Source organism: Apteryx rowi, unplaced genomic scaffold (assembly GCF_003343035.1).
Source record: "Apteryx rowi isolate R43461 unplaced genomic scaffold, aptRow1 scaffold_0, whole genome shotgun sequence".
Lineage (NCBI taxonomy): Eukaryota > Metazoa > Chordata > Aves > Apterygiformes > Apterygidae > Apteryx > Apteryx rowi.
The window spans coordinates 2811223-2839067 of record NW_020447195.1 but is presented as its reverse complement, the minus strand read 5'-3'; the positions used below and the strand labels follow the sequence as shown (position 1 = coordinate 2839067).

Below are 27845 nucleotides of genomic sequence, written 5' to 3'. Positions count from 1 at the left end.
GTGTCCGCTGCGGCGGCGCGGCGGCCCCGCGGCCGGGCTTCGCCTCGGCGCGTTGCTCGCCCCTGCGCTGCCGTTTCGTTCCCCGCGGCGCCCGTGTGCTGCGGTGTTTCCCGGCAGCTCCGCTGTTCGGGGCCGGGAGGTGCTCGGCGAGGGCCCGCGGTTTCGCCGCCCTCGGCGCGGAGCGGGCTGCGGGCCTGCCCTGTGCTGCCGTCCCGTCCCGCGCCGCCGAGCCCGGCGCCGGACCTCTCCTGCGCCCTCGGCCCGCTTCCTGCCGTCGCGGGCGGGCAGCGGCGCTTTCCTGCCCGGCCAGTGGGACCAGGCGCTCATCGGAACTTGTTACGCCCGCTTGAAATCCTGAGGCTCTCAGTCAATAACCTGTAATGAAGCAGCACTTACTCCATCTGTTCCGTGAGCCCCTGTGCTTCTCAAAGCTCTGGTTTTCTGTGCCTCTTTGCATAGTGAGGTTTTTACCGAGGCCTGTCATCATGGCTCTTAACTGTTTAGAGGCTGCCTGGTGAGGGGCGAGGGCTCGCGGGGGAGGAGGCCTTGCTTCTGGGAGCTCCCCCTGTGAACGCGCGAAGGGAGGAGCGGCTCTGCGAGGCCTTGGTGGCTTGTTTGCGTTTGTCCTGTTTTATTTTTCAGCCGCGTGAGCGCTGGCACGTGTACAAATGGCAAGTCATAATCAGAGCTGGCAATGGCTTTGAATGTCACAGTTCATAAGGTCTTGATGAAGGACTTTCTTTTTCTTCAGGGACTTTCCTAAGCATGTTGTCTTGTTCATCGAACCAAGCTGTTTTGTTAAGTAGCTATCAACATTAGGGATGGAAGAACTATTACTTAATCCGACTCCTTACCAACACAACATCATTCCTTATCCTAAGGGCGTTATTCATGCGTCAAACCAAGATCTCTCTCAGAAATTCTCTCGTAGGACCCTTACTGCTGTTCTTGCTAAGTAACAGAAATTTTGTTGTTTTTCCTCTGCGGGCTTCATCTTACACAAATTAAAGGGGAAATGTCTAGGAGGGAGACAAGTGAACTCTTTGTGGCGAGGACTGAATTACATTTTTACTTCTGCCCCTTATGTTAAGATGTTAATTTAGAACTCCATATTTCCTGTGATTCACAGCTTCTCTCTTGACATCAGTGCATTTCTGGTTGTGGAAAGACCAAGAGCAGTATGCCTTCGAGCAGAATTTGAACTGCTAGTTAACTTTTCCCACACAGTGCTGTCATTAAGCACATCCTTTCATCAAGCAATATTAGTTGCTAGGCTGTTGATGTTGTTGTTGTTGTTTCTGCCTTTTTTTTTTTCTTGCCATGCATGTGTGTTATGGCTCCTTTCATTCAGTTCATCTTGCACTTAAGAGTGACTTTTAAGGTCCCCATAGGCTTCTGTTAAAATAATCAGTAATATTATAGCTGCTGAAATCAATATTGGGTGGGAGGTCTTTCTAAAATGCTGTTTCAGACTGACTACAACTGAAACAATTTTTTTTATTTTAGTTTTTTGGTTCAGAGCTGGGAAGTTGGTCAGGCCTAGGACTGTGCTTTCATTTAAATAAAAATAGTAATAATAAAAAAAGCCTGTGATCTGCTTTCTGATCACAATTCCTCAAGTAATCTATATGGAGTCTGTTGACCTGTTAGCTACCTTGGCTTTAGTAGTGTTAGGAAGCTTTTTTCCTTACCAGCTTTTCCTGTATAGGAGATGAGAACTCGGTGAGATGAAAATACATAGACAGTAATATGTAAAAGCTACCAGCTCTGCAAACAAAAATATAAATGACACAAAAACAGAAATGATTTTGCTCTATTCTAATAAAGCAATTAAAAATGGTAGATGCAGCTTTCTTGAAAAAGTTACAATCTTATTTGCAACCGCCAGCATTGGGCTGAAACTTTGGCTGTGCTCGGCAGTGTTCAGGGGCATGTGCACTGCGTGCGCTCTAGGGGATGGCAGCAGTGTGCTCCCAGCACAGCGATGGCCTGCGTGTGCCGCTGGATAGAGTGAGCGGCRGTCAGAAGCCTAGAGCGTGTCAGGAGTAGAAAGGCTAAGTGTATTAATCTGCCTAGCTGTATGGGCCCATCCTGTGCCACTAGCAAGAAGAGAAATAAGTGCTTTCCCAATCTGAACAGAAAGAAACTTTTTTGTGGGATTTTGTACCTTTATATCTCTGTGTGGGGCAAACAAAAYAGAACAGTGACTGGTTATAATCATGTTTGTACAATTTGTTTGAATCATAAGGGCACAATAAAAGAAAAAGAGAAGATACCCTAAAAATCCCTGCTTTTTCTTTCAGTCTTTTGCTGTGAGTTAGCTTTGCTTTTGTTCTCTTAGCCAAGAAATCCTCAATGTGGACTTGAATCTCCACCAATTTTCTAGTACCAAACTCTCAGTGCCTTGCCCGATTTAGCTTTCTTGTGCTCTGTTTTAGACAGATAACTGGGGAAAGGAGCAGAGAATGGCAATGAAAAGGAGGACACCAAATTTCCGTAGACTCTTGTGCTTTTTCAGAACCCTAAAGAGTCTGCTCTGGGAGCCACTGCACTGTGAACCATTTTATAGAACTCTGTGAGGCAAATAGATTCTATCGACATCTGGGATTTATGCAACTGTGATGACTTGTCTCTTTTTCAATTTTTATTCCAGAAGAGTTGCCATTACTGAAGATTTTTAATGCCAGATAATCAGCCCACTGCGGAATAACCATGAAAGAGACAAGGTAGCTGCCCAAGTGTGAGACAAAATCTGATTTCAATGGATACAAAATATAAAGACGATTTATTTAGGAAGTATGTACAGTTCCATGAATGCAAATTGAATGCCTCTGACAGCAAGCAGCGTCCTATTAATGATGAATATTTACGAGTGGCAGCGTCAGCCTTACTTTGCCTTCCCAAAATTGATCCCTTTTATAGATTCCGGTTGATAAAATTTTATGAGATGGCTGAAAACTCCCTGAGATCTCTGAAATCCTCAAGTTTACATTCTCTCCATAATGCATTCAGCATGCTCGAGACAGTTGGAATTAATCTCTTCCTTTACCCCTGGAAAAAGGAGTTCAAAAATATTAAGGTAAGACATTTTTCTATGTGGCAGTAGCAAGAACACGATCTTTTCTTTTTTTGGGGGTGGGGGCACATTTCATGCATTTCCTTTAAAGATTTTTTTCCACCTCTTAAAACAGCATAATGTTTATATTTACATTTGCCAACTGTATACAGTTGGTAAACAGAAGCCGTAGGAAAGGTTAGATGGAAAATATGTAGATTTTATATTGGTGAGAGTATCCAGACAGTGGAAGTCAAAGTCCTGTCTGCATTCATAAAATAACCATAAAATAGAGGAAGAACTTATCTAATGGTTTTGTTCAGATTATCCTGCTGCTATGCCTTACTTTCTACTTGGCGATGCTTTTACTAGGGTGAGTGATTAGGTTGCATGTAAGCTCACTCAGAGTTTGTTCTTTATACTGCATCGGCTATTAATTTAGCACAAGCACTAACAATCAGTCCACGCTTTCAACTAGATGCGTTGCTGAGGTTCCCACAAGTTATATAATAACGGTGAACAAACGTCTCTGAAATAATAGCTTCAAGAATATCTTTTACTTGCTTGTGAGTTCTCAACTCATGAAGCTTTGATTTTAATGTACTTTTAAATTATTTACCTATGCCAAGATCTCGGAGTGAAAAGTAGGAACTTATATATTGCTTGGTTTGGATGCTGGAAGTCAGCTAGTGGGTTCTCTGCTGTCGATTTTCTATTTTATCTTTTGCTTGTCCTTATGTGCTTGTTCAAAGCTGCTGCAGCATTTCAGTGATAAATGTTACAGGTGACTTAACTGTTTTGAAACCTGATGTTGGATTAAAAACATTTCTGGCATAAGTGTCTAAAGTGCTTTGTGGGTTGCTTGTACCAGTGATGGGTGTTTTGTTTTTTTTCTTTTTTCTTTCTTAAAAGATGCTGTTTCACAGTTCGGTAGAGAATTTGGACATTAATGGAATGTTTGAGTTCTCTGTTTCTCTTAAGGGRAAGCTTTCATTTCTCAAGATTTCTGCATAGATCTGCTTCATCATTATGCCTAAGTTCAGGCTTTTGAAATGCTGGCTGGTCCATGCAGGATATCTCTTGATGTGCTGCTGATGTTGACTTTGGTTGTGCACTGTGGATCTAACATTTGTTTTACACAAGGATATGATGGCCAAACTGTTCCTGCTTGCAATCAAAAACAATTTGAACTGTGGTGAGAACACAGCTCAGGTATACCAGGTGCTAAGGGAACCAACTCCTGCAAATTGGTTTATCTGTGTGTTTTGGTTTTTTTTTCCCTGTAAATTCTTGACCTAGTTTAAGAGTAAAGAAAACAGCCATTCAAAATTGTGTAGTAATAGTACACTAAAGTGGTAAAAGTTTTTATTGTTCATAGTACTGAAGGTGGCTAAGTCTATCCAGATACTCTGAAATATTATCCCAATTTCATTTTGCTTTTCCAAGTGAGGGACTTCAGCTTTGGTTGTGGTTTGGCATGTGCATCTGAACTTGAAACTATCTAGCCTTAGTTGCTTGGGTTACTATTTTAAAATCTCCCCTGAATTATTCCAGACTAGATACTTGCTTATACAAAGCACTTGAGAGGAAGTTCTAAGAGGTCCCAAAACTGAAAATAAAATGTTTTGAGGACTGTTCCATAGCCTAAAACATGGGTCCGGATGCTCCAGTCACAGTGCCAGTATTTCAAAGGAGTGATCAGCATGTATGCTAACACTGAATTCCTCAGACTGGGAAATTCAGCTTATAGGGGTGAATGGATATATAACTTAGTAGGCCCCAGTTAAAATCGATCCAGAACGTTTCTATGAGTGTGTATAACGTGTAAGGCTAACTTGTGTTCCAGAGAATTAGTTCTGTTCTTCTTAGACAACTTCTGTCTTTCATAATTTAATATTTACAGCAGGTTTTATCTGATGCATGTCAACAATATTACCTGCAGTATATATGAGCTAGTGAGCTCTTGTTAGAGCTCTAGATTTAGTCCACAAATTATGCTAAGGTTGCAGAATCCATGTTTCCCTAGAATTGCTCCTCGAGTCTGAATTGTAAATTGTAAATATCTCTTCTTTTATAGGAACTTTGATAATAAAGAAAACTTTTCTTTTTAATGTAAACAGTATAAGTAATGCAGCCTTCACACCTTGAGTCTCAAGTTTCTCAAATAGTTTGCTGGGATTTTTACTAATACCCCTCACCTCAGTATATCTAAAGCCGAATTGAAAAGGACTTTGGTAAGCAAATAACCAGAACTTGCAATTATTGCATTATCTCTGCCTGTCTCCTTGTCCAGGGGAAATACGTGAAATCTCTGCCTTTCTACCCTTTATGGTAAACTTGCTTGTAAACAAAAACCTGTCTGGTTCATATAAAAGTTAATGTCGGTGTATAGCTACTGATTTAAATCAACAGGGAGGCCGTTATGCTAATCAGGATTTCGATTTGAATGAAAACTCTCCTACTTTGAATCTGCCTCATGCAGAATTTCCATCTGTTGAACAGGAGGGATGCAGAAATGGAATACATCTTGCCATGGAAGTTGCATGCGTTCACTATCGTTATTATTTCTGTTTGATTATATAGTATCCATCACTGAATTATCTGAACATCTAGTCCACCACTGAATTGGTAACCTAGTTTTCCTCTATTTTTTCCCCCCCTCCCCAGACCTACACAGGACCCTTTGTTTATTATGTAAAATCTACTCTAACTGAAGATGATGTAAGGCAGATTCTGAACTACATGGGTTATGTGCAAGAACTGGGAACAATGTATAAGCTCAGAGAGCAGGTTGATTCCATTCAAGTGAAAATGGTTTCGTTTGAACTCTTTTTGGCCAAAGTGGAGTGTGAGCAGCTTCTTGAAATTCACTTGCAAGTGAAGGATAAAGGTTATTCAGAGGTTGATGTCATAAACGAACGAAAAAATAGCAGTGAAGATGTTCGAGGTTGCTCAGAAGCCATGAAACGACGTGCAGAGTGTAAAGAAAACTTAAATACTTCCATGGCACGAATGGTACTTCAGAAATCAGCAAGTGAAAGGGCCTCTAAAGATTATTTCAAGCCAAAAGTGAGCAAGCCTTCTAAATCAGTGGACACGTATGATAATTATTGGGAAAATAAGAAACCACCTTTGATGAGCTCCTTGAGTCTCAGGAAAGAACCAATTTTAGTTGATGCAGAAGATGACATTAAAGATGAAATTATCCGACCATCACCCTCTCTTCTGACAATGTCAAGCTCCCCACATGGGTGTTCAGATGAATTCTTGCCAACTTCATCTCATCACAATGGCATGTTAAGAACAAATGTWCCTTATAGCTCCTATTTTTCTGCTCAAGAAGACTTAGATTTATATACTGATCCTGATTCTAGAAGTATGTTAAATTTTAAAAGACAAGAAGCTATTAAGCCTGATGTATGGGTATTAAAAAATGATGCCAACCCTGTTTACCACAAACGCACGCATCTAGCCAAAGAGACAGCTTCCCTCAAGTGCCAAAACTGTGGCGTACCTTGTGGCACTTCCGTTTGCCAAAAGTGTGACAATCTCTTTAACTGCCGGCAGGAATATCCAGCAGTGAAACAGAGCACCTATTCAATCAAACCGATTCCAAATGATGGCTTGTCTCCTGCATCTGCTTTAAGAGAGAAATCTCAGTACACATCACAGACTCAGAGTCAAGAGAGAGCTTCTCAGTTCAGCTCCAAATCCAAACCTTCAGGCACCTCGCGCTGTGGCTTTTGTAACCGATCTGGAGCTGCAAACACTTGCACGTTTTGTTCGAAGGTCTCGTGTGACACTTGCCTCAATGCTTACTATTACGATCCCTGCTGTAGAAAAAGCGAGCTTCACAGGTTCATGCCTAACAATCAGTTAAACTATAAGTCGGCCCAGCTGTCCCATGTAGTTTACAGATAGACCTGAATAGTCTGTTGGGGAGGGGAAGGCAAAGGGGAGGGGAAAGGGCTACCATAACTAGTGTTCTGACTCCACCGATAAGAAAATACACTGACCTCTTAGGAAAACGACATGCCCAAATGTTTGGAACYGTGATTCAGTGATCAGGTGCCAGTTCTTGATTTTTGTGGCTTCGCAGATGCTGCAGATATGTTAGAATTCATGCTGCTATAATTTAGGTAACTTCTAACTGATCATTACTTTTCAATTTAAATTGGGGAGAAGAGCACATTTTTTCTTTAAAACTTGGCAGCTGTTGCATTTTAGAAAAGTGACATCACACCTTTCTATTACATTGTAGTCATCTCCTTGCCCAAATAAAACCATGTAAGGCTTTAAAATAAAGACTAAAAAAAAAAAATCTCATTTTCTATGGATTATGAAACTACTGCCGGTTTTTGATAAAGTATGACTTTTAAAATGTGCAAGAAATATGTGAATGGCTTGTTTTGCCAACAAGGACTCATTTTTTGAAGTGTGTCTGCATTTCTTGATCTCCAAAATGCAAACACCACAGCATCTCTTCATCTTTGTTTCTTCCTTCTCCCCTTATCACCCAGTTGTTTATCTCAAGCTTATATAATCTGAATCTGAACAGTATGTGCTTTATTTTCTAGTGTTGCCAATATCATCCTACTGGTTTTTACTGTATGGTATTTTAAAAAGGTGAACCCGTTTTCATGTCACTTAAATTATGCCTGGAGTGTTGTCTTTCCAGATGAGTACTGATTTTATTTACTTTCTGTTGCACATGTATTAAATACTGTTCTTTGTACTGTAAATAGGTAATTTGGAAACAGTTTATTTTTAATAAATATTTAATATGTTGAGTTCTTAAAAGTGGTAAAATCATTATAACTATGAAGTCTCTCTGGGTTATTTGTTCAGGTGACTTTTTGTTTTTGTGTACTGTATTTCATAGCTTCTTATAGTCACTGTGGCAGACTGATATTACTGGCTCAGATTTTTTTTTTTTTTTTAATCCAACTTATTTCCCTCCCTCCTCCTCCCCCCGATAAGGCTACCACTAAGCCAACTGGAGTCTTGTCGAAGACCTGCAGGATTTTGGTTCTCAGTGCACACTTTTCTTTATGGTTATGGGAATTGTAAGTATAAATGTTATGCTTGCTTCTAAATTCACTGCAAAGTCTGTAGCGTAGTCCAGCAAGTAAAGCACCAGCCTGGTTAAAAATCAGGGCTCATTTGTGACTCCTATTAGAGTAAATCCATCAGTTATGGATGTGAATTAGATAATAATATTTATCTGTATTACTGTAGCACAGAGGAACCCTAGCTAAGGACCAGGACTCCACTGTGCTGATCTCTGTACAGTATGACCCCCCCAAAAAACCACCTCATTATGAATAGGCTTTAGTCTTCTTTTAAAAGGAAACCCACAAGAATCCTTCCAACTTCTTTATTCAGACAAGCTAGTTAGAACAAAATATCAGGCAACCTAATTGGATGTGCAGAATTAAATGTGTTTTAAAAATATGTAAAGAAATCTAGCTGAAGTGTAAACTATGTAGTCCACTTTGCACTAAAATTAATCACTTAGGGGTTTTTTTTGTTTTTTTTTTTTTAAGCGTTGTTAGAGTCTAGGCTTCTAAACTTAAATATCCATTGATCCCTGTGTGACAGAAACATGCATGAATGATTGGGGTTTTTTTCTTAAATTTTTTGGGTGGGGGGAGGGGTTGAGGTAGGTAGAGGGGGGAGCTATATAGGCTAATGTTGTAAAATAGCTAAAATAATTTAGCCATAAATGGGTGTCAGAAGTAGTATGGAAATAGATGAAACCCGAGTCTTACAGAGGGCTGAGAACAATAAGTTCCTGTACAGTTTGCACTAAGAAACAAAGTGAATGGCGTATGTTTAGCAATCAGGGAAAACGCTGAATCAAGTGACTGCGACTGAACGTAATGTCCCAGGCAAGTACTGCCTTGCTGACCCTGAAGGTTGCGGTAAATATTGTTTAGGTGAATGATTTTAAGGTTTTCAAAATCTTGTATGTTTTTTTTATAAATATATAAATATATATATAAATATAACACAAATGTAGATACATTATGTATATAATGAAGAATTCAAAAAATTTTACTATTAAAATACAGTCTAAGGGTGGTTTTCATTTCGGTGGTTATTTTGTTTCTGTTCATCTTCCGAAGTGTCATGCCTGTTTGGCTGCTATATGATGTATCTTCTGGTTCACTAGTTCAATTTCCATATGGCTACTCACACTACAGTAAATAACTAAAACTGTGATGCCACGTAATTTATACGGTGAACATAGCAGGGACTATACTTGCTTTGAAAAAGAAAAGTCCTGTGTACATATGTCTTGGAATACTGTAGTACAAAACTGTGTTGAATTGAAGTGATACCATGCTCTATTTTTGTGTATCTTACTGTATGAGGTTGCTGTGATTGATACAGTAAAATATATGCTAATTTAAAATGCAGGTGTTTTGCATCTGATTTGTTAAAATTAACTTATGTTTTGAAGGAATTCAAAAATAAAGAGGCCTTTAAGAAAAGGCTTCACTCTTTTCTTAAAGCTGAGTGCATGTAGCTGTCTCACAACTGTGTTTTGCATGCGTAAATGAACTGGTGTGCAGGGGTAATCCTGGGGGTGAAAGGGGCAACTGTGTGTGTATCATGAACCTCCACTTTATGAAATTGGCTGTACTGCCTGAAGAATGCAGAGCTTCTTTAAAAAAAAGTGTTTTTTTCTTTCTTTTTTTTTCCCTTTTCCCCAAGTCCTAGCAGCATGACTCAGTTTGTTCCATGCGAGCATGTGAGCCAACATGTCAGCAGTCTGTGCAGCAGGGCAGAGACAGGTTTCGTGTGTAGTGTGAAGCTAACCTAAATTCATTTCCAGCCTTGAGTCTTCGTGTCATAAGCAGCTTTTCTAACTAGCTTCCGGATGTAAGCTATATTTTGCAGAAGTTGTATAATACTACAGATGTATTTTCTTGGCACTTGACTTAAGCCTTTTGGCTCCTTTTTCATCCTACTAGCTTTGGAGCGGGATAATTTGTCAAGTTCCAACCTAGTGGTGTGTTTTGTGTGAATGTGTGTGTATGTGTGCGTGTTTTGCTTTAGAGCACGTTAGCAGAAGCTGCCAGGTGAATGCTTAGGCCCCTAATGTTCCATTTCCACAAGTCCTCTCATCTTCCAGTCTGTTGAGATTACTGAAAGTACTGGGTATATCTGTAAAGATCAGGCTCAAGAAATAAACTGTAAAATAGTCTTGCAGGGAATCTTATCTTACACTCCTGTGCTGCTTGTGCTAATGTATTTCTTATGCATATAAAACATGACTTGATGCTAACTTATTGTCTGACATTTCTGATTGCAGTCCTGTTTGCGTGTCTGCTTTGTCTTTTGCTTTGAACAGAAGTCTAAAAACCTGTACACTCTCAAGTAGTTTAGACTCGACAGTTTGCAATGATGCTCCTCAAGCTTATCTTTTATGGAGGATGACTCTGGATTATAAGCATTTAGTACATGTTGCTAATTATGCTGCAGTATCTTTTTAGGGGAAGAGATTCACCTTTCCAGTGTTTGTTTAGACAGAGGAGCTAATCTGAGCGCTGTGATGATTGTAATGTTACCAGAGTGACTGAGACACAAAGGCGGGAGGTGACTGCAAATTAAGGTAACATGATGATGGACCTATTTTGGCTCTAATTCAGTAACTTCTCTGAAGTCAGTGGGAGTTAATTAGGCCTTTTAGCATGGCCATTACTATCGTATCTAAGCAGCAAGTGAGTTGGGCTACAAATGTTCCTGGCTGTTGTTTGTGAAAGATGTTCCATGCTTCCTTCTGGAAATGATGGGATGTGGTCGTGCCTTTGAGCTCTTGCATGAGATTAAGATTGAGCATTGCAGTTACTTTATATTATTATTTTTTCTACAGTTCATTGCATCCTGCTAGAAAATGTTTTCTACAACTTATCTTGCCAACCTGAAAATGTAGGGGCAGGGAATCAGTAATTAAAGTAGTTTTCTGGTTTTGTACTCCTACATCCTGGCTGTGAATAACCAACTCCGAGGGCAACCTTTTGCGTTGAGCCACAGTATGAAAATGAACAGACTAGTGCATCAGATCTTACGTAGTGCCTGGAGGAAGGCAAAAGGTCAGAACTGTATGATATAGCAGCAGCTCTTTTAACTCTAAAATCCTGTGGACAAGCTGCATAATTGAAGTTCCTCCGTCTGAGGAGAGTGTAGGAGAGCTGGGGAGCAGCTGCTTTGTTTGACAGACTTGCTGTACAGATTTCAATGTGCTAATGTGTGGAAAGCAAGGCTGTTCCTTACAGCATTGAAAGCTCTCTGYGTTGAAAATGTCTTAGCATATTTTATACTGTGTAATGGGCCCTTGATTCAGATGGGGATCTAGAGCGCTACACCGACACAGCCTGTGCGCAACACTAGAGGTAGGACAGCCTGCTGCTGGGCAGCCAACTACAGCCAGACGCTGTGCCAAAGCGCTTGTAATCCTCGGCTGTCCACGTTGAGTCATAAGAGCAATTGGCCTGTAACAAAGAATTTAGGGCACACAGCAATGCTCAAAGTGGAGTAATTCCTATATATATATTTTTTCTTTATTTTTCACCTCCAACGCTACCTTGCTGCTCTCACAGTGTGAGACAGGCTGTGGGAACTCTGGCATTGCTGCGAGCTTTCTTGGGAAGAGCTGCCTTCCTGCCCTGACCGCTGCAGAAGGAGAGGCGCTCGGCTCCTGGGGGGTCCTTGCAAGTGGGGCAGAGACTGCCTTGCTTGGGGAAGAGTGGGGTGCTGCCAGTTGGTTTCTGCCCTTTTGTGAGACAGAGTTGCTCCAAGCTTTCTCAAATGCAGGAGAAATGCTTCCCCCAGGACTGGTGTGTAGGCCGTGCCGCTGCAGATGCCTGCGCGGAGAGCTGGGTTTGCTGTTCTCTGTCCTGAGGAACAGCGTTGTTACAGGCAACGACTGCTGCTGGTCCGCCCCTACAACCGACTGCCCCGGTCCTGAGCCTCCCGCTGCGGTAGCAGAGACGAAGGGGCTACGGCTTTCTGGCTGACACTAAGCAGCTTCCTATGTTGCCTGTGCCTAAAGCCAGGAACAGACTGCTACTGAATTYGGAAAAGCTTTGAGCAGAAAAGAGGTGGGCAGGTGGAAATGTTCCAGTTAAAAATGAAACAACCTGCTCTGATTTCTTTTTTTTGTTTCTTTTTTTTTCCTCCTCTTAACATCAAGAAGAAATTTCTCTTCCAGCATTCAAAATCTGGGAGGCACCGAAGTCATGTTGTAGGTAACTTCAGACGAGGTCAGAGGTTGTTTTAACTACTAATATTCCTTATTGTTGGGATCCTTTCCTAGTGCTCCAGCTCCTGGATATTTTGTGGTGGTGGTGGTGGTCATGACACTTTTGTTCAGGTAAGGCTCTGTCATTGCAGTTCCTGCTTTGAGATGAGGATGTGAAATATTTTCTGACCTGGGTAATACTGTTAATTTTGTTTGTTCTCCCTTGTTCTGGCCTCTTAGTTAATTCTGCACTCACTCATTAACAATGTCAAAGCTCGTGTTAGATTAAAGCGATGCAGGATCAGACCTGCAGCGTGTGGCTGACAACTTGAGTGTGGCAGCTGCTTCTGCTCTTGTGGGTGTGGGGCTGTCATGCTTCCTGCTTTAGAAATCATTCTCATGATAGTCATACTGTTCTGAGATTTATTTTTTTTTCATCCTCAACCTGCTTTAAAAAAAGAAAAAGAAAAACCAGCCCACAACTCCTCAGCAACTCCTTAGTGAAAGAAAAATGTGGCTTCTCCTGGAGTAAGAAAGACCTGTTTGTAGCGTTGTCTGTGTGTAATTAACTGCCTTACCTGAAGTTTTCACAAACCAGCAGTTTGTTTCTACAGCGCAGCCAGCACCGGTGAACTGCCGTCACCGAAGCAGGGGTCTCTGCACGCCTTTCGCTTGCTGCACACGTGTAAGGTCTGCTTTGCTGTTTACTTTCCAGTTAGGCAAGACTGAGCTTCTGTAGCGACCTAGTTGTGGATCTTTGCCAGTGGCATGTGTAAACCCCAAACCCTAATAAATTAACTGTTAATCAAAACAGATGCTACCAACCAGCATGTCTAAGAAGGAGCAGGCTGTTTACATGTCTTAGTGCAATTATACTAACCAGTGTATTGGTGTTGAGCTTCGCACAAGGCGGCTCTGTGAGGAGGAGAGGCCTCCTGCGCTCCTGTGTGGCCTGCCCCGTGTGTCCCCAGCACCACCGGGAGCGCCGGGGCCTGCGTGTGGTCCCGGCGCTGGGCCATAGCAGCTCGCAGAGACGATGTTTGCAGAAACCTACTGACTAATAATAAGAATCTGTGTGGTCTCTTGAAGGCTACAGAGGAAACCTGTTAGACATCCACGTTAGCACAGGGCCAGAGGATCTCCTGGAAACCTGTCTGGAGACCGGGAGAACAGTGGGAAGTGTCAGTGCCAGGCTGAGTCCTGGTGCAAAGGTTCCCTCTGCTTTCTTAGATGGAGCGTGACTGGGTGGGAAATCTAAACACCCCCCCGGAAGCAGCTGCGTAGCAGCTACTCCTCAGCAGTGTGTGACACTAGGAGCCAGCRGACACCTGACAGTGCTTTGCCCGCTTGGTTGGCATGTGTGGGCTGAGGTGGCTAACTCTGAAGAGATTGGGTTTTTGTTGGGCTGGGGTTTTTTGGAGGTACTCTCGGTTACAACCAGGCGTACAGGGCGGGCTGTTGTTATCACTCACATGGGAAGGGGGGTGTTGTGACCCCGGAGGGAACCTGCAGAGAGGTGCTGACCGCTGTCTGTGCCCGGCAGCACCAGCGCGCGGCTGTGCCCAAGCGGGAGGGTGGCTATACGGATTTGGTGGCTGCAGCTAGCACGGGTTGACTCTGTGACAGAAGCAGAAGGGGACAAGGATGCCATCTGCCACATCACCTGTTCAAGACCTGTTTTCTCAGGCTGCATTGCTGGAGTAAGCCGTAACCCTTTCCGTCCTGAAGAGTCGGTTCGGCACTGCTGTGGAACGCCTCTCCAAGCGCTCGGTCCCCCCAGAACATGCCAGCGGGAAGCGGCTCCTCTGTCAGTCCAGGGAGATGCGCTAAGGTGAGAAGGCCATTCCCATCTCCCTTTTTGCTTCATTCCTGGACCTAAAAAGGCAAAGCTGTTCCAGCATCTTTCTCACGCAGTATTAGATGAGAAAATGTATTCCTATAGCTGTAACAAGCCTGTTTAATAAGCTGGCTTTGGGCCACCTCAGCAGAAATCAGTGGGCTGTATGCATATGCTCTACCTTTGCTTTTTAGGGGGGAGAGGGGCTTTAGTCCCCACACTGTGCCTCTCGCTCTGGAATAAGTAAAGCCCCTCTTTGGGCAGCTAATGCTGCATCCTTCACTATGATTAAATTCACTTCTTCTCCAGACCTTAATGCCAGAAGTTTCTCTGAGAGGCATTCCTAATGCCAGGAAGGCAAACGGAGCATGTGTTCCGCTTTGCTGCGGAGTCATGTGAAAGAGCTATAGATGGCACTCTGGTATCAGTTACCGCTTGTGTCTAGCATCGTTCACGCTGGGAGCACCGAGCACTGTGAGAGTCTGGCTTGAGAGAGTAAAATCAGTTTGGCCAGCTTCTGAAAGTACATTTGTGTTTAGCTTCTGCAGTGAACATACTATGTGATCCAGGCTATACCTAAGGGTAGGAAGGACAGAAATGAAGTTGAAGGAATAAGATAAAGCTTCATGACAGAACAGCATAAGCTTCATATTGTAGGAATATTGTTTTCTGTTTAAGAGATCTTATAGACAATACTTCACATTAGAAGATCTGGCATTTTGGGTGCTGTGGTTTTAAGGAAACTGTTCATGTCTCCCTTAAGGGAACATTTTAATCAGTGTCTGCTAAGGTTCTTCAAGCGCTCAGCCTGCAGCATCAGGCCTCAGATGCTGTTCAGTACCAAAGGTAGAGGCTGCAGTGCCCACCTGCCCTGCTTAGGGGTTTGACCATCCTGATGCTGCTCCTGGGCAGAACTGGAGGAAATATTAGCCAGGCAGAGGATGCCTTTAGGCTCTGTCTCCCACTCCTAGGTCTCCAAAGGAGACTTTCAGCCTGAGAGCACAAAACATACTCCTGTAGATCAGAAATAGAAAAAAGGTTTATAATGGGTGAGTACTTGAGGGTGGAAGGGAGTTTGCCCTGCCTTTGGCCCTAGTTCTACTGGGGAGGGTCCTATGTGTTAGGATTTTGTTCAAGCTTGAAATGTGCTTTCCATGCGCAGTTGGTCTCAGGGATCCCTTTCTTTCCCCTTTTTCTTACGCCCATGTTTCAATATTCAGGTAGAGAAATGCCGATTCATTTGAAATCTACAGTCTACTCCACGGAGATCACTGCCAGGTTCTGCAAAAAATCTCCTGTATCTAAGTTTTCAAAGTTGTCTTTCACTTGGACTCTTAGACTTTGATTCCTGAAACAGGCAAAAGTCAATGATTCACTTTCCATTGCTACTCATAAAGTCTTGGACTATTTAGAGACTTATCAAAAATTAAAAGAATCTCTTCTGGCAGCATTGGAGCCTGTGGTGTTTTAATCTTTGATATGAAGCTTTCTCCTGTTCAGAGACTAGTTAATTTTAATACTGTGAAATAGAGCATGACACGCACACTCCTGTATGTGCTACAGGGAGCATTATATGCTACTTAGTAAGATGACACTCCTATCCAAGAACCTCATTTCATAATGAAAGAGGGAAGATGCAGTACTCGGACACTAATAGGTCACACCTAAAACCTTTTGGCACAAATTTGTTTTTAGTGTAATTCCACTGCCTGCAACTGGAGTTAAATTCTCTCTTCTTGGTCCAGTGCCCACAGCTTAAAATTCAGCCTATTAAATGTCACAACAGTCTAGCTACCTTCAGAGTCTAGTATCTGGCTGGTCTTGTTCTGCAGAGAATTTGATAAGCGGAAGTGGGGTCAAGACGTAAAGATGGCGTGGTTTGTAGCCATCATTCTACTTGAGTACAGCTGCTTTGCAATCCTGTGGAAGAGCTGAGGAAGAAAACATTTCCCAAAAGTTTCTCAGAGGCTTCTTTGCATCTGATGTCCCTACAAATAAAGTAGCCTGTTTGGGAGGTGGTTGGTGGTTTTTTTTTCCTTCCAAGTCTGCTGCTGCCTCACAATGACTGCCTTGATCAAGTCCTGTCGCCTTGGTGACTTTGTGCTGAGGGAGACTGATTTTGCTTGTCTCATAGCTGGCCTTAGAATCACTTAAAACATGTGAAATCCTTGAATGAAAGATGTATCAATGGTATGAATTTCCATTCCCTAGGAAAAAAGATGAGATCCTAGAACACGTGTAGCTGCAGAAATACACAATCTATAGGACTTTACCACTAGGAACCCTAACTGCTAGGAATGACCCAAACCAAATATTCCTCGTTTCAGTACGAGCGTAGGATATAATTACTGTGTTTTGCTTCTTGTCTGTTCCTGAGTTTGTAGTCTCAGAGAAGCTGTAGGCATCTTTTGGTACCTTTCAGTGCTTGATTTAAAATTCCTCTTTTTGTTTTCGTTGTACTTCTTTTTCCTTTTCAATGGGCCCAAAGCATCTTGGCAAAATGACTTTTACTGAGCTCAAGTAGGACAAGGCTGCTCACATGTCTCGGGAGTGAATGTTGGTTTGATGCTGATTTGATTCTGTTTTTCTGCCTGTAGCTTATCACTCAAGGTCTCCAATGAAGAACTTTATTTCCTCAGTCAAATCATTTCCATATGACTAGATAATAGCTAGAGGCAGTGATTTTTCTGTTAGTGTTTGGCACGGTGGATTTTCTGTTCACAAATCATATGACCATCTGAAAAGTAGACTTAAAGAACAAGTACCATATTTGTTCAGAGTGACAGGGTGAAGAGAAGTGACGGGGTATTTTTATTTCCACAGCACTTAAAATTCGTCTTTTTTTCCCCAACAAAGCTTGAAGTCAAAGGAAGGTTCATTCATTGTCAGCAGCCACCTTCCCTGTCAAACTGAAAGTCATGTCCCAGTTCCTCCTCTTATACACTGAGAAACGTGGTGCTTCCGAAAAGCACCAGCTTAGCTGCTGGGGATGTCCAGGCTTCATGTCCAGACTTCATCCACTCCCCAGTGGGCTGTAGTTGAAATGTTTCCCCAGATGCACTAACGTCATGAAATCTGGCAGCTCTGCCCCAGAAGCAACTTCAGGGAGGGGAGCCCTGTTTTCAACTCTGTTCTGTCTATGGGTCTCCCATCACCAGCAAGCAAAGCATTTTTAAAGTGATTTTGTGATTAGGGAAAATTGTCTGCTAGAAACCTGATTGAGATACCAAACTTGTTATGCACCAGTCACCAAGCCACTAGCTTTTAATCATGACTGGCGTGGTCTTATATTGGGAAAAAAAGGCCCGGCACAGTAATCTTTGTGCTGGTTTCATGCAAGYGGAGCACCACTGATTACAATGTGGTTGGCCTGGTTCATACAACAAGGAGAGGAATTGAGGGGACAGAGTTAATACTAGATAAAACCACAAGTGTGAAAGGCTCATTTAAAACTATCATGCCACAGAGTAAAAGAAACATGGGAGAGAAGTAATACCTATGCCAAACAGCAGTATGAATAGGAAGATAAGAGGAGAAAGTTATTGACCTGACAGTCCTTCACAGAGTAGGAGGAAAAATTGGTTTAAAAATTGAGCCAGATAACAGAGGTATATAATGACTCTACAAGCAAAAGTGAGTCTTCCTTGAAGTATAGTTTTATATTCTAACTCAGAGAAGCAAGGTAATAGCAAAGGGAATTTATAGATTTCAAAGGGAATATTAAATAGAAACAATTTGAAAATCCAGGCAAAGATTTATTTAAACTGATGTATTTCTAATGGAAATCAGTCATGTATTTTCTTAAAATAAAAGATCTTGGTAAGATACCAAATCTACTTGTGTTCAAAGTAGACTTTGAACATTAAAAAAAGAAAAAAGTCAAACACCTTCACTCTAGGGTGTGAAATGGCCAGTCTGCACTGCAAGCTGCCGTGGGGCTGGTTGGTTATGTCAGTGCCAGACTGCTCGGCTTGCAGCCCTTCCCACCAATGCTGCTGTCAGGGCTAGAAAACACACAGAGCTTTTGCTAGGAGAGGTTGATGTGAGTTCTCTTGTCTTTCCAGGATGTTTTCAGCAACAAGATACTGATTCTTTTATGGCTTGTTAAGATATGAACTGTCACAAGCTGTACCCCAAGGAGAGTAGTGCCTTGTGTTGTTTTGGTAAAGCTAGGAGCTAACTTTCAGTCCTTGCGGCATGTGCAGGTAAGGCTCTGGGAAGAACACAAGTTGCTTTCAAAGAAGAAGGGGCTGATATTTGGGGCACCTACGTGTGATCTGTGGTTGGGAAAGAGGGAGACTGAACACTAACCACTTTTCTGGTTACGTTTTTGTCTCTTGCTTTGATTTCATGTTGCAATGCTTTGTCAGCTGCTGTGTATTGTTCTGTTGATGTCACTTGGAGCTGGGTTTGATTTACACCAGTTGACAATCTAGTCCACAACTCCTAAGGATGAAACCTAATTCACCACTACAGGGATTATATTTCTTGCCAGGTCATTTCACATGTGTGGAAAGTTTTACAACATCACAGCACGCCCATCTCCATGCACTTCCATTTGGGATATGTTGGGTATGTGCATGATTTGTTGTATGGCCATGTGGTCTTTACAGACTGAAGCATAAAATATACAGCGTCCTTATGTGACTGAGAATCATGCTCACCAGGTGACTTCTGGAAGAGCTAAAAGTACTAAGAGCTAAAAGTACTAAGAAAATCAGATTTGATCAGAAAATCAAATTGGAGTTGTTAATAAAGCAGGAAGCCTTGCCGAATAGCTTAGTGAAGTGACAGACCTAAGAGCATTTTAAGATATTAAATTTTTCCTTTCCTGGATCAAAACAAAATTCTCTGCATCAATGCACCCCAGTGCCAATAGGATTCTGCTCCCGTGTGCGTGTGTTGAAGGCCATGAGGCATGCACTGATCTACCGATGCTGGGTGCACCAATTCCACTTTGCAATGCAAATGTGAGACATTGTGAATGTTAATGCAGGTGTCTGCTCATTTGCAGAGATTTTGCAGAAAATGAGACTTGTAGGCCTAATGCCCTCAATAAATCATAGGAAGCTAAAAGTGGGACAATCTTTTCACAGTTCAGTTGCGAAAAGCAGGCAAGTATGGGACATAAAGGAGATGCCACAGTCAAAGGACATAACAAATCGCTGAAGTAGTAAATGCTGTTTGATCCCGGCAGGTCTGTTCCCTTTAAGATAACTTCCTGAAACACATAGACGCTTGACACCATCCGCACTGCTCAGCCCTTATTGTTGCTATGAAATAGCTATGAGGTGGAAGAGTTTTCTCAGTAGTAATGTTAAAGGAGATCATTGTGTGTCCCCTGCGGTGACCTGCATAACTGCAGTCTGTGCTGGTGGTTCTTAGCAGGTTTGAGTTCTACCTAGTCATATTTGTTTTTTATGCCCTTTCCTTTCCAGACTGTTATCTGATCCTAAGAAAATAACCCAAGGCATGTACTAACCCTTGACTCCCAGCATCAGAGACTGCTCCAGGACCTGCGGCCTGTTCCTCCACAGTTGCCTGCCCTGCTCTCCTCTGCTTCAGTCTCACCACTGAAGTCTGACTGCTGAGAAACCTATGGCAAGGGGTGAGATGAACTCTGTGACAGGGGAAGGTAGATAGGGAGCGCCCTGGTTGTGTGCTGGCTGTTTGCTCCTGGCGGTGCTTGCATCAGGCCCCAGAGAGGACACCTCCCCACTCTGTGCACACCTTGCAGTACCCTGTCTGGGGCTGTAGAGCTGAACTGAGCTGGTTTAGAAAGAAACTAGGAGAGGGGCTTGAAAATTAAGAGTTAAACTCTGACCAGCTGAACTTAAAGAAGCAGGCAGCATTCAAAGCACAGTGGACAAGTGGGATGTGAGTAGCCAGAATATGCAGGCACCAGGAATTGTGGGTGGCACTGAAGAGCCAAATACAAGAGCAGAAACATATATTACAATATGTATTTTAATTACAGTCACAAGCACAAAACGGGGAGGGAGGAGCACATCTCAAGTGCAACATATGTGTTATCTCATGCCTCTAAGTATACAAGCATAAGATTGATATCTGTTTAACATAAAACTAAAAGTTTAGTGTACAGATGGTAGGTAGTTGGGTAACAGCATGTGCAGCTTGTAGCATAGATCTATCTTAAACAAATATCATCACCTAGTATTGTTTTTCACACAATGTTATCCTTCACATCCACCCCTATCACACTTTCAGAGATGCTGAGTTGCCCTGTCAGCAGGCATACTCAGGAAATTATAGGCCGGTGAGTCTGACTTCAGTGAATCTAGGTAAGAGTCTAGAGACAGTAATAAGAGATGAGATCACAAAATGATAGGAGGAATATGAGTTGATAAAAATCAGCCAGCATGGCTAAATCTTATCAGACAAATGTAGTAGGTTTTTTCCCTGTTTTTGTAAGGTGATGATGCAGTGAGAAGAGATGCACACAGGAAGCGGTGGACACAGATGTCTGTAAGACGTTTGACACAGTGAGGCACAACAGGCTGATATGTAAGATAAGTAGGTACAAAATGTGCCTGGGAGATACCAAGGGAAAAAATGTGACTGGCATGCTGAAAAACTCATCACGTGAAGACTTCAGAGCCCTGAACAGGCAGGTAATTAGTGGAATCTCATACCACAGTGTGTACAAAATAAATACTATTAATGCTGTTGGCAGATGGGGAAACAGAGGCCCAGTGAGATGACATAATTCACCAAAAGTGAGAACAACAAAATTGGAAATAAAATTTTCCAGATTCATTGCACTAGTATGACGCATTATGACTTGGTATATCCCTGCTCTAGCAAAATAGTTGTGTTATATTGAGAGGGGATGAAGCTTTACAAAGAACCTCAGCCGGCTTCAAATCACTTCACACTCAGCCACTTTTGTTTCAGAATTTTCTTCTGCGCCTATTTATGGTGATTTTCTTTGTCCTTTTGAATCTGATCTAACCTATCTTGAAAGAGAAATTAACTTTCAACCTGCTGTTACTGTAGTCAAAAATATTAGGAGCAAGCTTTTAGGGAAATGTCTTTTTGACCCTGTTGATTATATTGTAGCTCTGTGCTTTTCTAAGCTTAGAGCACTTGTCTGCTTTATGAACACAATTGAAATCAGTGCTGTTATTCTCTGCTCTCTGCTCTCTAAAATGAAATGGTCTTGTGGTTGGAGTGGAAGTCAAGAATAGTAGTACGCAACACCTTAGCTGCAGCTGACTTGCTTAGAGACCTCCCAACTGGTCTTTACGAAGTTACCCTGCCTGCTGAGTGGGGATGTTAATGCTTCACTAGGACACCGAGCTTGCACGCGGCAGTGGAGATGGGAAGGGACTTACAAAATATCTATTGTGTTTAGGCCTTTTGGGCGTCTCTGTAAAGGGACATAAAATAGGCACTTAGGCACATCCCCAAGCTATGCCTTCAGTTCCGCACTCTTTTTATTTAGTGGATCAATTCTGTATTTTCCATTTTATTTACTATTAATGTACTTGTAGGTCCCTATTTTCAGCTGAAATAATCCCCAAGTTGTCATTCAGGGGCTCAATTCCTTCATGAATGATCCTTTTAACCCACCACTGCTTATTTTTATAGACCTTTCCTTATAAAAAAACTTCTATGAGATAATGGCTTATCACTTAGTGAAGACTGTAAATCTCTTTTGGGATAGTTAACATGGATGAATTTTCCTGGAAGCTGCCAATATTCCTTTAAAATTTCCTGTGGCAGACCTGACTAACATGTCACTGTGCTGGTGGCTTTGGGGGCCACAGGAGTGGTAACAGCTGGAGTTATGTGGGTAGATGGCTGTTTAGATCTGTGTATTTAGTCTCATGTGGCCTTTTTAGCATGTACAAAATGCTGACAAAGGAGCAAGTCCTCCYGAGAGTTACCGTTCCCTTCTACTCCCACCCAAAGCTTCACTCCATTCGCTCAAACAGTAGAGATTTGGGCTGAGGGGAGCTGTGCTGAGGACCATGTACAGAGAACACCAAACATCCTCGAGGGGCCAAAAAAAAAAAAAAGCCTTAGCTATTGTGCAAGATTTCACCCTTTGTGATACTGTGCAGTGGTGCGCTGTATCCGTGACYGGCAAAGCAGGGAAGTGTGTCTCTGCTCACCAAGGCCTTCCTACCCCACCTGGGGCYGTTGGGTCACTGTCCCTCATACTCAAAATAGCAGCATCTCTTAGGGAACTCCTCTTCYTCCAGCCACCAGCGCTGGCCTGCAAGGTGGAGATAGTGTTTGCATCTGGTGCGGAGCCTTTTGCTGCTTGCAGATATCCTCGGTATCAGGCGCAGCTGTTTGGACAGTTCTGCGAGTCGTTAATCCTGACGAGTGTGGAGATAGTTTCCTCCCAGTTGTCTCTGTGCTCTCTTGTCCCATGAATGCATCCGCTGACTAATTTTTCATTCGGCTGAAGGATGAGGCTCCTTTCAACTCGCTAACAATGCAAGACACGGTAGCGTTTGGCTGGGAGAGCACAGTGCAGCTGACTGACTTGTATTCCTCATGACCGCCCATGTCCTGGCTCTGAGACCCTTTCAAGAGGCTGCGCTATTTCTAGTTACTCACGGATTCGTGACTGTATCCCGTTTCGCGTAGGAGTTTGAATTTCCATCTCCTGGCGACGTGCTGTAATGGCCCCCCTGGACTGCCTGCTCTTGCACCCGCTCCCTCGGCCTCGCTCCGTGTCCCTGAGCCTCCTGCTTCGCAGGTGAGTGACTGTGTGGAAGAACAGCTCTAATTCCTCCTCTCCCCATCCCATTACCCTGCCCGCTCACCTGCTTAGGAGATGATGGAAAGGACTCATGTCTGAAACACCATGAAGGGCAAGGCCCACCCCACGAGTCTCCATCTTCTTCCCTGGTCAACACGAAATGATTATTCAAGCCTATCTTTCAAGCGAATAGTTTTGATATCAGGTTCTTTGAGCACAATATCCTCCGAGCTATTTTGCCGCTTGAGCCCTGGATCCCAGCACCTGTCACTTTATTTTGCCTCTCCCAGCTTGATTATTGATGAGAGCAATTTGCAGTACGTGCTGCTTTATTCAGTGGGAACAAACTAGGTGTACAAGAGAGAAAGTATTCCCCTGTCCCCTTTTGCAAGATTGAGCAATGTGCTTCCAAATCTGTGCACACATGTACTGTCATTGATTCATGTTTCTGCGGGCAACTCTGTCATTTGCATACAAACAACCATGCTTCTTGCAGGCTTTGCTACCCTCTCAGGCTGCAACTGGGCTTCATGTTCATGCTATGGAACATGGTCCCAATCTGTATCTGTCACTGTTACTTAATAAAAAAGCTAAACATTGCTTCTCTTGCAGGCTTCCCTAATGGTTCAATTCTAATTTGTGTATTGCTGACTGATTTTCTATGTAGGCTATGATGAATAAATATTAAATACTCAGAGCAGCTCCCTAGCCAGTGATGTTAACAAACTTTGCAAACTTTRTGTCCTCTTTTTGCTGGGAGGGAAACTGAGGCAACTAGAGATGACCAAGGAAAATGAGAATCCTGACGATGGAAGCAAATTTGCTGTGTCCCTCTTTGCTGCCAGCACAGGGTCACTGGGCTTTGTCCAGTGCAGTCCGGGTGAGATCTCTGTGTGCCGGGTCAGGGGCCGGTCTAAGTTACCAAGTGCATTAATCAAAAGCTCTGGTAAATCTAGTTGTAGTGATTTAAGGCAATACCATCCAAGACTGTCTGCTCTGCACCTCTGCCAAACATGACCGTCACTGCAGCAGAGACTGCAGAAAGCAACATATTCCTGTATGTCAGCCACTTCAGTGCAAAGCCCAGCATTTTACTGTAAGCCTGCCTTTAGCTAAAACACTGGAATTTGCAATGAAATGGTTCGAGTGTGATATAATTTCCTTTCTCTTGGCTTTGTGGTGAGGGTCTTCTCATTTGAGAGATTTCTGCAAGACTTTGCTCTTAAACATCATTGAAATGGAAATGAAATGGTTCAAGGGACGCTTAGATGTGCCCCTACTACAGTGGTATGTGCAAATGATGTATATGTGCAGTTATCAACTCCTGACCTCAATGATCGGTGTATTAAAAAGATGTTAATGTTCAAACTGAAGTTTTGTGCTGAAAGGGAGGATGTGAAGAATGATATTTTTGAGTACTGCCCAATACCTGAGTTTCTAATGTTCCTGGATATTAGTAGATAGTATACTTAAACAGGGAGAGGCGAAACAGAGATACTGAGTGTTTTCCCATGGTCATAATGGCACGCTGGTACAGCAAGATAGGATCTCACGAATTCCTGACTCTCCAGTGCATAGTGATCCATTCAAAGCCACTGTTTCTATTTTTTGCAATAACTGCTGTGTTTTAGGTTTATTTGTTAATTAGGTGTTTGGAAACTAATGATGTAGAAACAAGCACACAGAGGCATGTCCCCACTTCATCCTTCAGATATCTCTGAAAGATGACAGGCAATCTAGAAGTTAATTTCAAGATCTTTTGCACATGCAAGTGTGTTGTCTCTTGACAGTTTTCTAATAGAAATGTCTTTCCCTTTTTAAAACTGAAATGTTTGTTTAGATGAGTTGTATGATTTTGTGAGTCCAGGGGATAGGCTGTGCCTTTCACTGCCTGTAAAGGTCACTCGTGTAACCAGGAATAGCTCTTTGTAAGCAGCGTTATCTGCAAACAATACAAGATTCATGGACGTTTGCCTGAATGATTAGCTGTGTTCATACTGTATTCAGTATTTCCATGGCCAAAGACCTTTAAAGTGGATATATCCATGTCTGATTTCATAAAAAGGGAAAGAAACACCATAGCCTAACAACGAAGGCAGAAAACTGGGATTCAAGATGCCTACGTTCTTTTACCCCCTCCCTCTTGACTGGTGCAGAGTCCCTGCTTCGTCAGCGTTGCCCACAGCCCTCTGCGTCCTGGGGCATGCTAGCAGCTCTGTGTAGCCAGCCTTGCCTGCCCTTTTGTAAAGTCTTCTCCAGAGGTGGGATGGGATGATTTCTACCTTGGAGGGACATTGCTTGTACAGCTTGGTATGAAGGGCCAAGAACTGGTTTATCATTTACAGAATATTCAAAGATGAGTAAGCTGGTCAAAGATATTTGTGACAGATATACCATGATTCATGAGCTTTAACTGATCATCTTTATGCAGAAGCACCGTACTCTATACCTGTATCCTATATGTATACATACATAATAGGATACATATATTCTGTATGCAGAAATCCTGAGTTTCTAGACAAGGAAATAGCTCTTAGTGTTGTGATGACTGTGCCTCACCTCAGTCTGGGGAAGGTGGTGCAAACAGCTGTACAGCTTCTTTCCTGTACACTATCCCATTTGGACAGATCAGAAGACCTAGCAGATTATTCTGTAAATAGTTTTGCACATAAGTTTAAGTAACAGCAGAAAGCAAAGTATTTGCCTAAAGTTAACAAAACAAAACTAAATTTAGTATACAGATTGAAAATATGGGTACAGCCTGAGACTTGAGGAAGCAAGCGGAATTTCTGTATTTTCACTTCTCTCACCAGCTGCATGATTACAGCCCTACCAGTAAGGGCATAAAGGTGATTTGTGCCAGGCAGTTGGTGCAGGCTCCAATGACCCTGCAGGTTACTCAGGCAGCCAGAGCAGCTAGCCCTCAGCGCTCRGTTCAAGGGCCAAGGAGATCATTAGTGTTGAATCACGTGCCCTTACTAATCACTAATGAGCCCCTTACAAAAATCCTCAGACGCAGGGAAATCCATGGGTTCCAAAATAATCTCAGCCTACTGACTGGCTGCAACAATAGACCGTTCTGCCTCGCAGTCAATCAGTGCTGTTAACAATGACTAAAGTGCTCGCAGAGGAGTACTGGATAACCTCATCTAATTTAAAAATAAAACATTTGTACCACCAAAGCACTGAAATCCAATAAATTCACAAATTACCTCCCAGGCATAGTGCTGTAAAAACCCTAAGTGGAAATCTGAACTCTGTCACCCCTTCCCTTCTTAAAAATAAAATAGATAGATACATGGAAAGAACCAATAACAGTTTGGGAAGGTAGGAAGCCTGTGTAATAAAACTGGCACTTGCTGCCTCAGAGATGGATCTGTAACACAGAGAAGTGTAATAGCATTTTTRTATAGCTGGAGCAGCTTGCGGATGTGTGTAGCACATCCACAGAGCTTTCTGTTCAAAGGCAGAAGCCAAAAACTGCCTCAGTCATTAGAGCAACCATCATGGACTGAAAGGGCTGTTTAATTCACTCTCCGAGCAGCAGAGCCCATAAAGGAACCTGTTTGGTTATGGCTCGCTCTAAAAGCTGCTGTCACCAGGCTGCCAACACAACCATTTTATTATGGAGCAGAGACGGGGAGAGGGGGTCAGCCTCCAAACGCAGGTGCTCATGCTCTCCAGCGGGGCTGGTCCAGGGAACCCGCACTGTTCTCTTGAGCCTTGTCTGACCTTCACTCTGAGCTTTTCTCTAAAATTTTAGGGAAATGTTTTGGGGAGTGATTTAATTAGGTAAGCAACCTCAGCCACACTGTGGTAGAGGCCTGAGGGCCACTTGGTGGGGAAGCCACCAGGTCAGGTCTGGTTGAAGGTGTCTGTCCCAGCAGGGATGTAGCAATGCCCTAGTAAGCAGGCACATCCTGCAGAGTAACAGGAGCCATATTCTGAGTCCCTTTAGTCCAAATGGGTAGCACATGACCCTGTTTTACTTCACATGCTTGGAAGAGGGAGACACGAATGAGGAGATGAAAATTTGAGCTTTAGCAGCAAGGCGCACAGTTCATGCCATCTCCTTAGGGACCCTTGTTTAGTTAGACCTGTCCATGGTCATGGCAGGTGGTCTGGACTTTTGTGTCATTGAGGAAGGTAATAGCTAATTAAAAATTCTTTAGTTAGACTAGTACCAGATGTTTATTTTCACAAAGTGCTATTATAAACATCTGTCCAATTGCCTTAGCAAAATCTAGTTTGATAATGCAAAGTCCTACTGGTCTTCAGTTTGAGAAAATATATCTGACAAAGTTGTGATTTTGGATCAAGTTTAGGTTAATATTTAAATTAATTTTTTATCAGATTGATAGAAATTTACTGTAACTCCAGAAGTACTCTTCTACTTCATAAATACAAGTAGTGTCTTTTTATGTATAGCAGCAGCCTGTGAAGACAGATGACAGCTCTCAGTTTGATTGTCAATTATGTGTTTATACTCTGTTTGATAGATATTTTTTTCATGGTGATTTACTCTTCTTCATAATTAGATGTAGCAATTAGAATATCATATATTACACTGGATTTTTTCTAATGATTTTGTAGTTGGAGTGTCTCTCAGACACCTGTTCTGCAGCAGAGCTAGAGTTGGAATTAACTCTCCATCACACCAACCTGTTTCTTTCATCTTTTTTTCCCTTAAATTACTTTAGTCTCCTGGCACTAAGGAACTTCCACTGTTTGAACAGGATATATTCCCTATTCCCAGTCAATGTCCGTCATTTTAACTGTCAACTGATAGTTACTTCCATACAGATATCAGCAGCAAACTTGCTTCTTTTGCTGGACAGCAGAATCCCTCCTCCTTTGACTAAAAAAAGATACTCTGCCATGTCTTTTTGATACCCTGAGGAATGATTTTTTCAATAAATGCAAATGCCATCAATGCAAGTAATGGCCAGAGAAGGAAGAGAAGTAC

At 42.6% G+C, this 27845-nt stretch overlaps 2 protein-coding genes across 6 annotated transcripts in view; both read left to right on the top strand.

Annotated features, from left to right (window-relative positions):
- The first annotated feature begins 2652 nt into the window (after positions 1-2652).
- LOC112973216 (opsin-5-like) overlaps positions 2653-27845 on the top strand; it is a 47327-nt gene continuing 22134 nt past the window's right edge. Inside the window, exons 1-6 of one of the 5 annotated variants that reach the window (XM_026081215.1) lie at positions 2653-2726; positions 2923-3079; positions 12381-14136; positions 18207-18347; positions 19581-19750; positions 20576-22876. In XM_026081215.1, the coding sequence (XP_025937000.1) occupies positions 22800-22876 (77 nt within the window). In that variant the 5' untranslated portion in view covers positions 2653-2726; positions 2923-3079; positions 12381-14136; ... (1 more) ...; positions 19581-19750; positions 20576-22799. Of the gene's footprint in view, positions 2727-2922; positions 3080-9780; positions 10677-12380; positions 14137-18206; positions 18348-19580; positions 19751-20575; positions 22877-27845 lie in introns of those variants that run through there. The other 4 variants (XM_026080868.1, XM_026080948.1, XM_026081039.1 and 1 more) reach the window with 4 other exon arrangements.
- Positions 2654-9582, top strand: SPATA2 (spermatogenesis associated 2). Its single transcript, XM_026081498.1, has 2 exons — positions 2654-3079; positions 5723-9582. Exons 1-2 carry the CDS (start codon positions 2762-2764, stop codon positions 6974-6976), a joined length of 1572 nt encoding a protein of 523 aa, XP_025937283.1. The 5' UTR covers positions 2654-2761; the 3' UTR covers positions 6977-9582.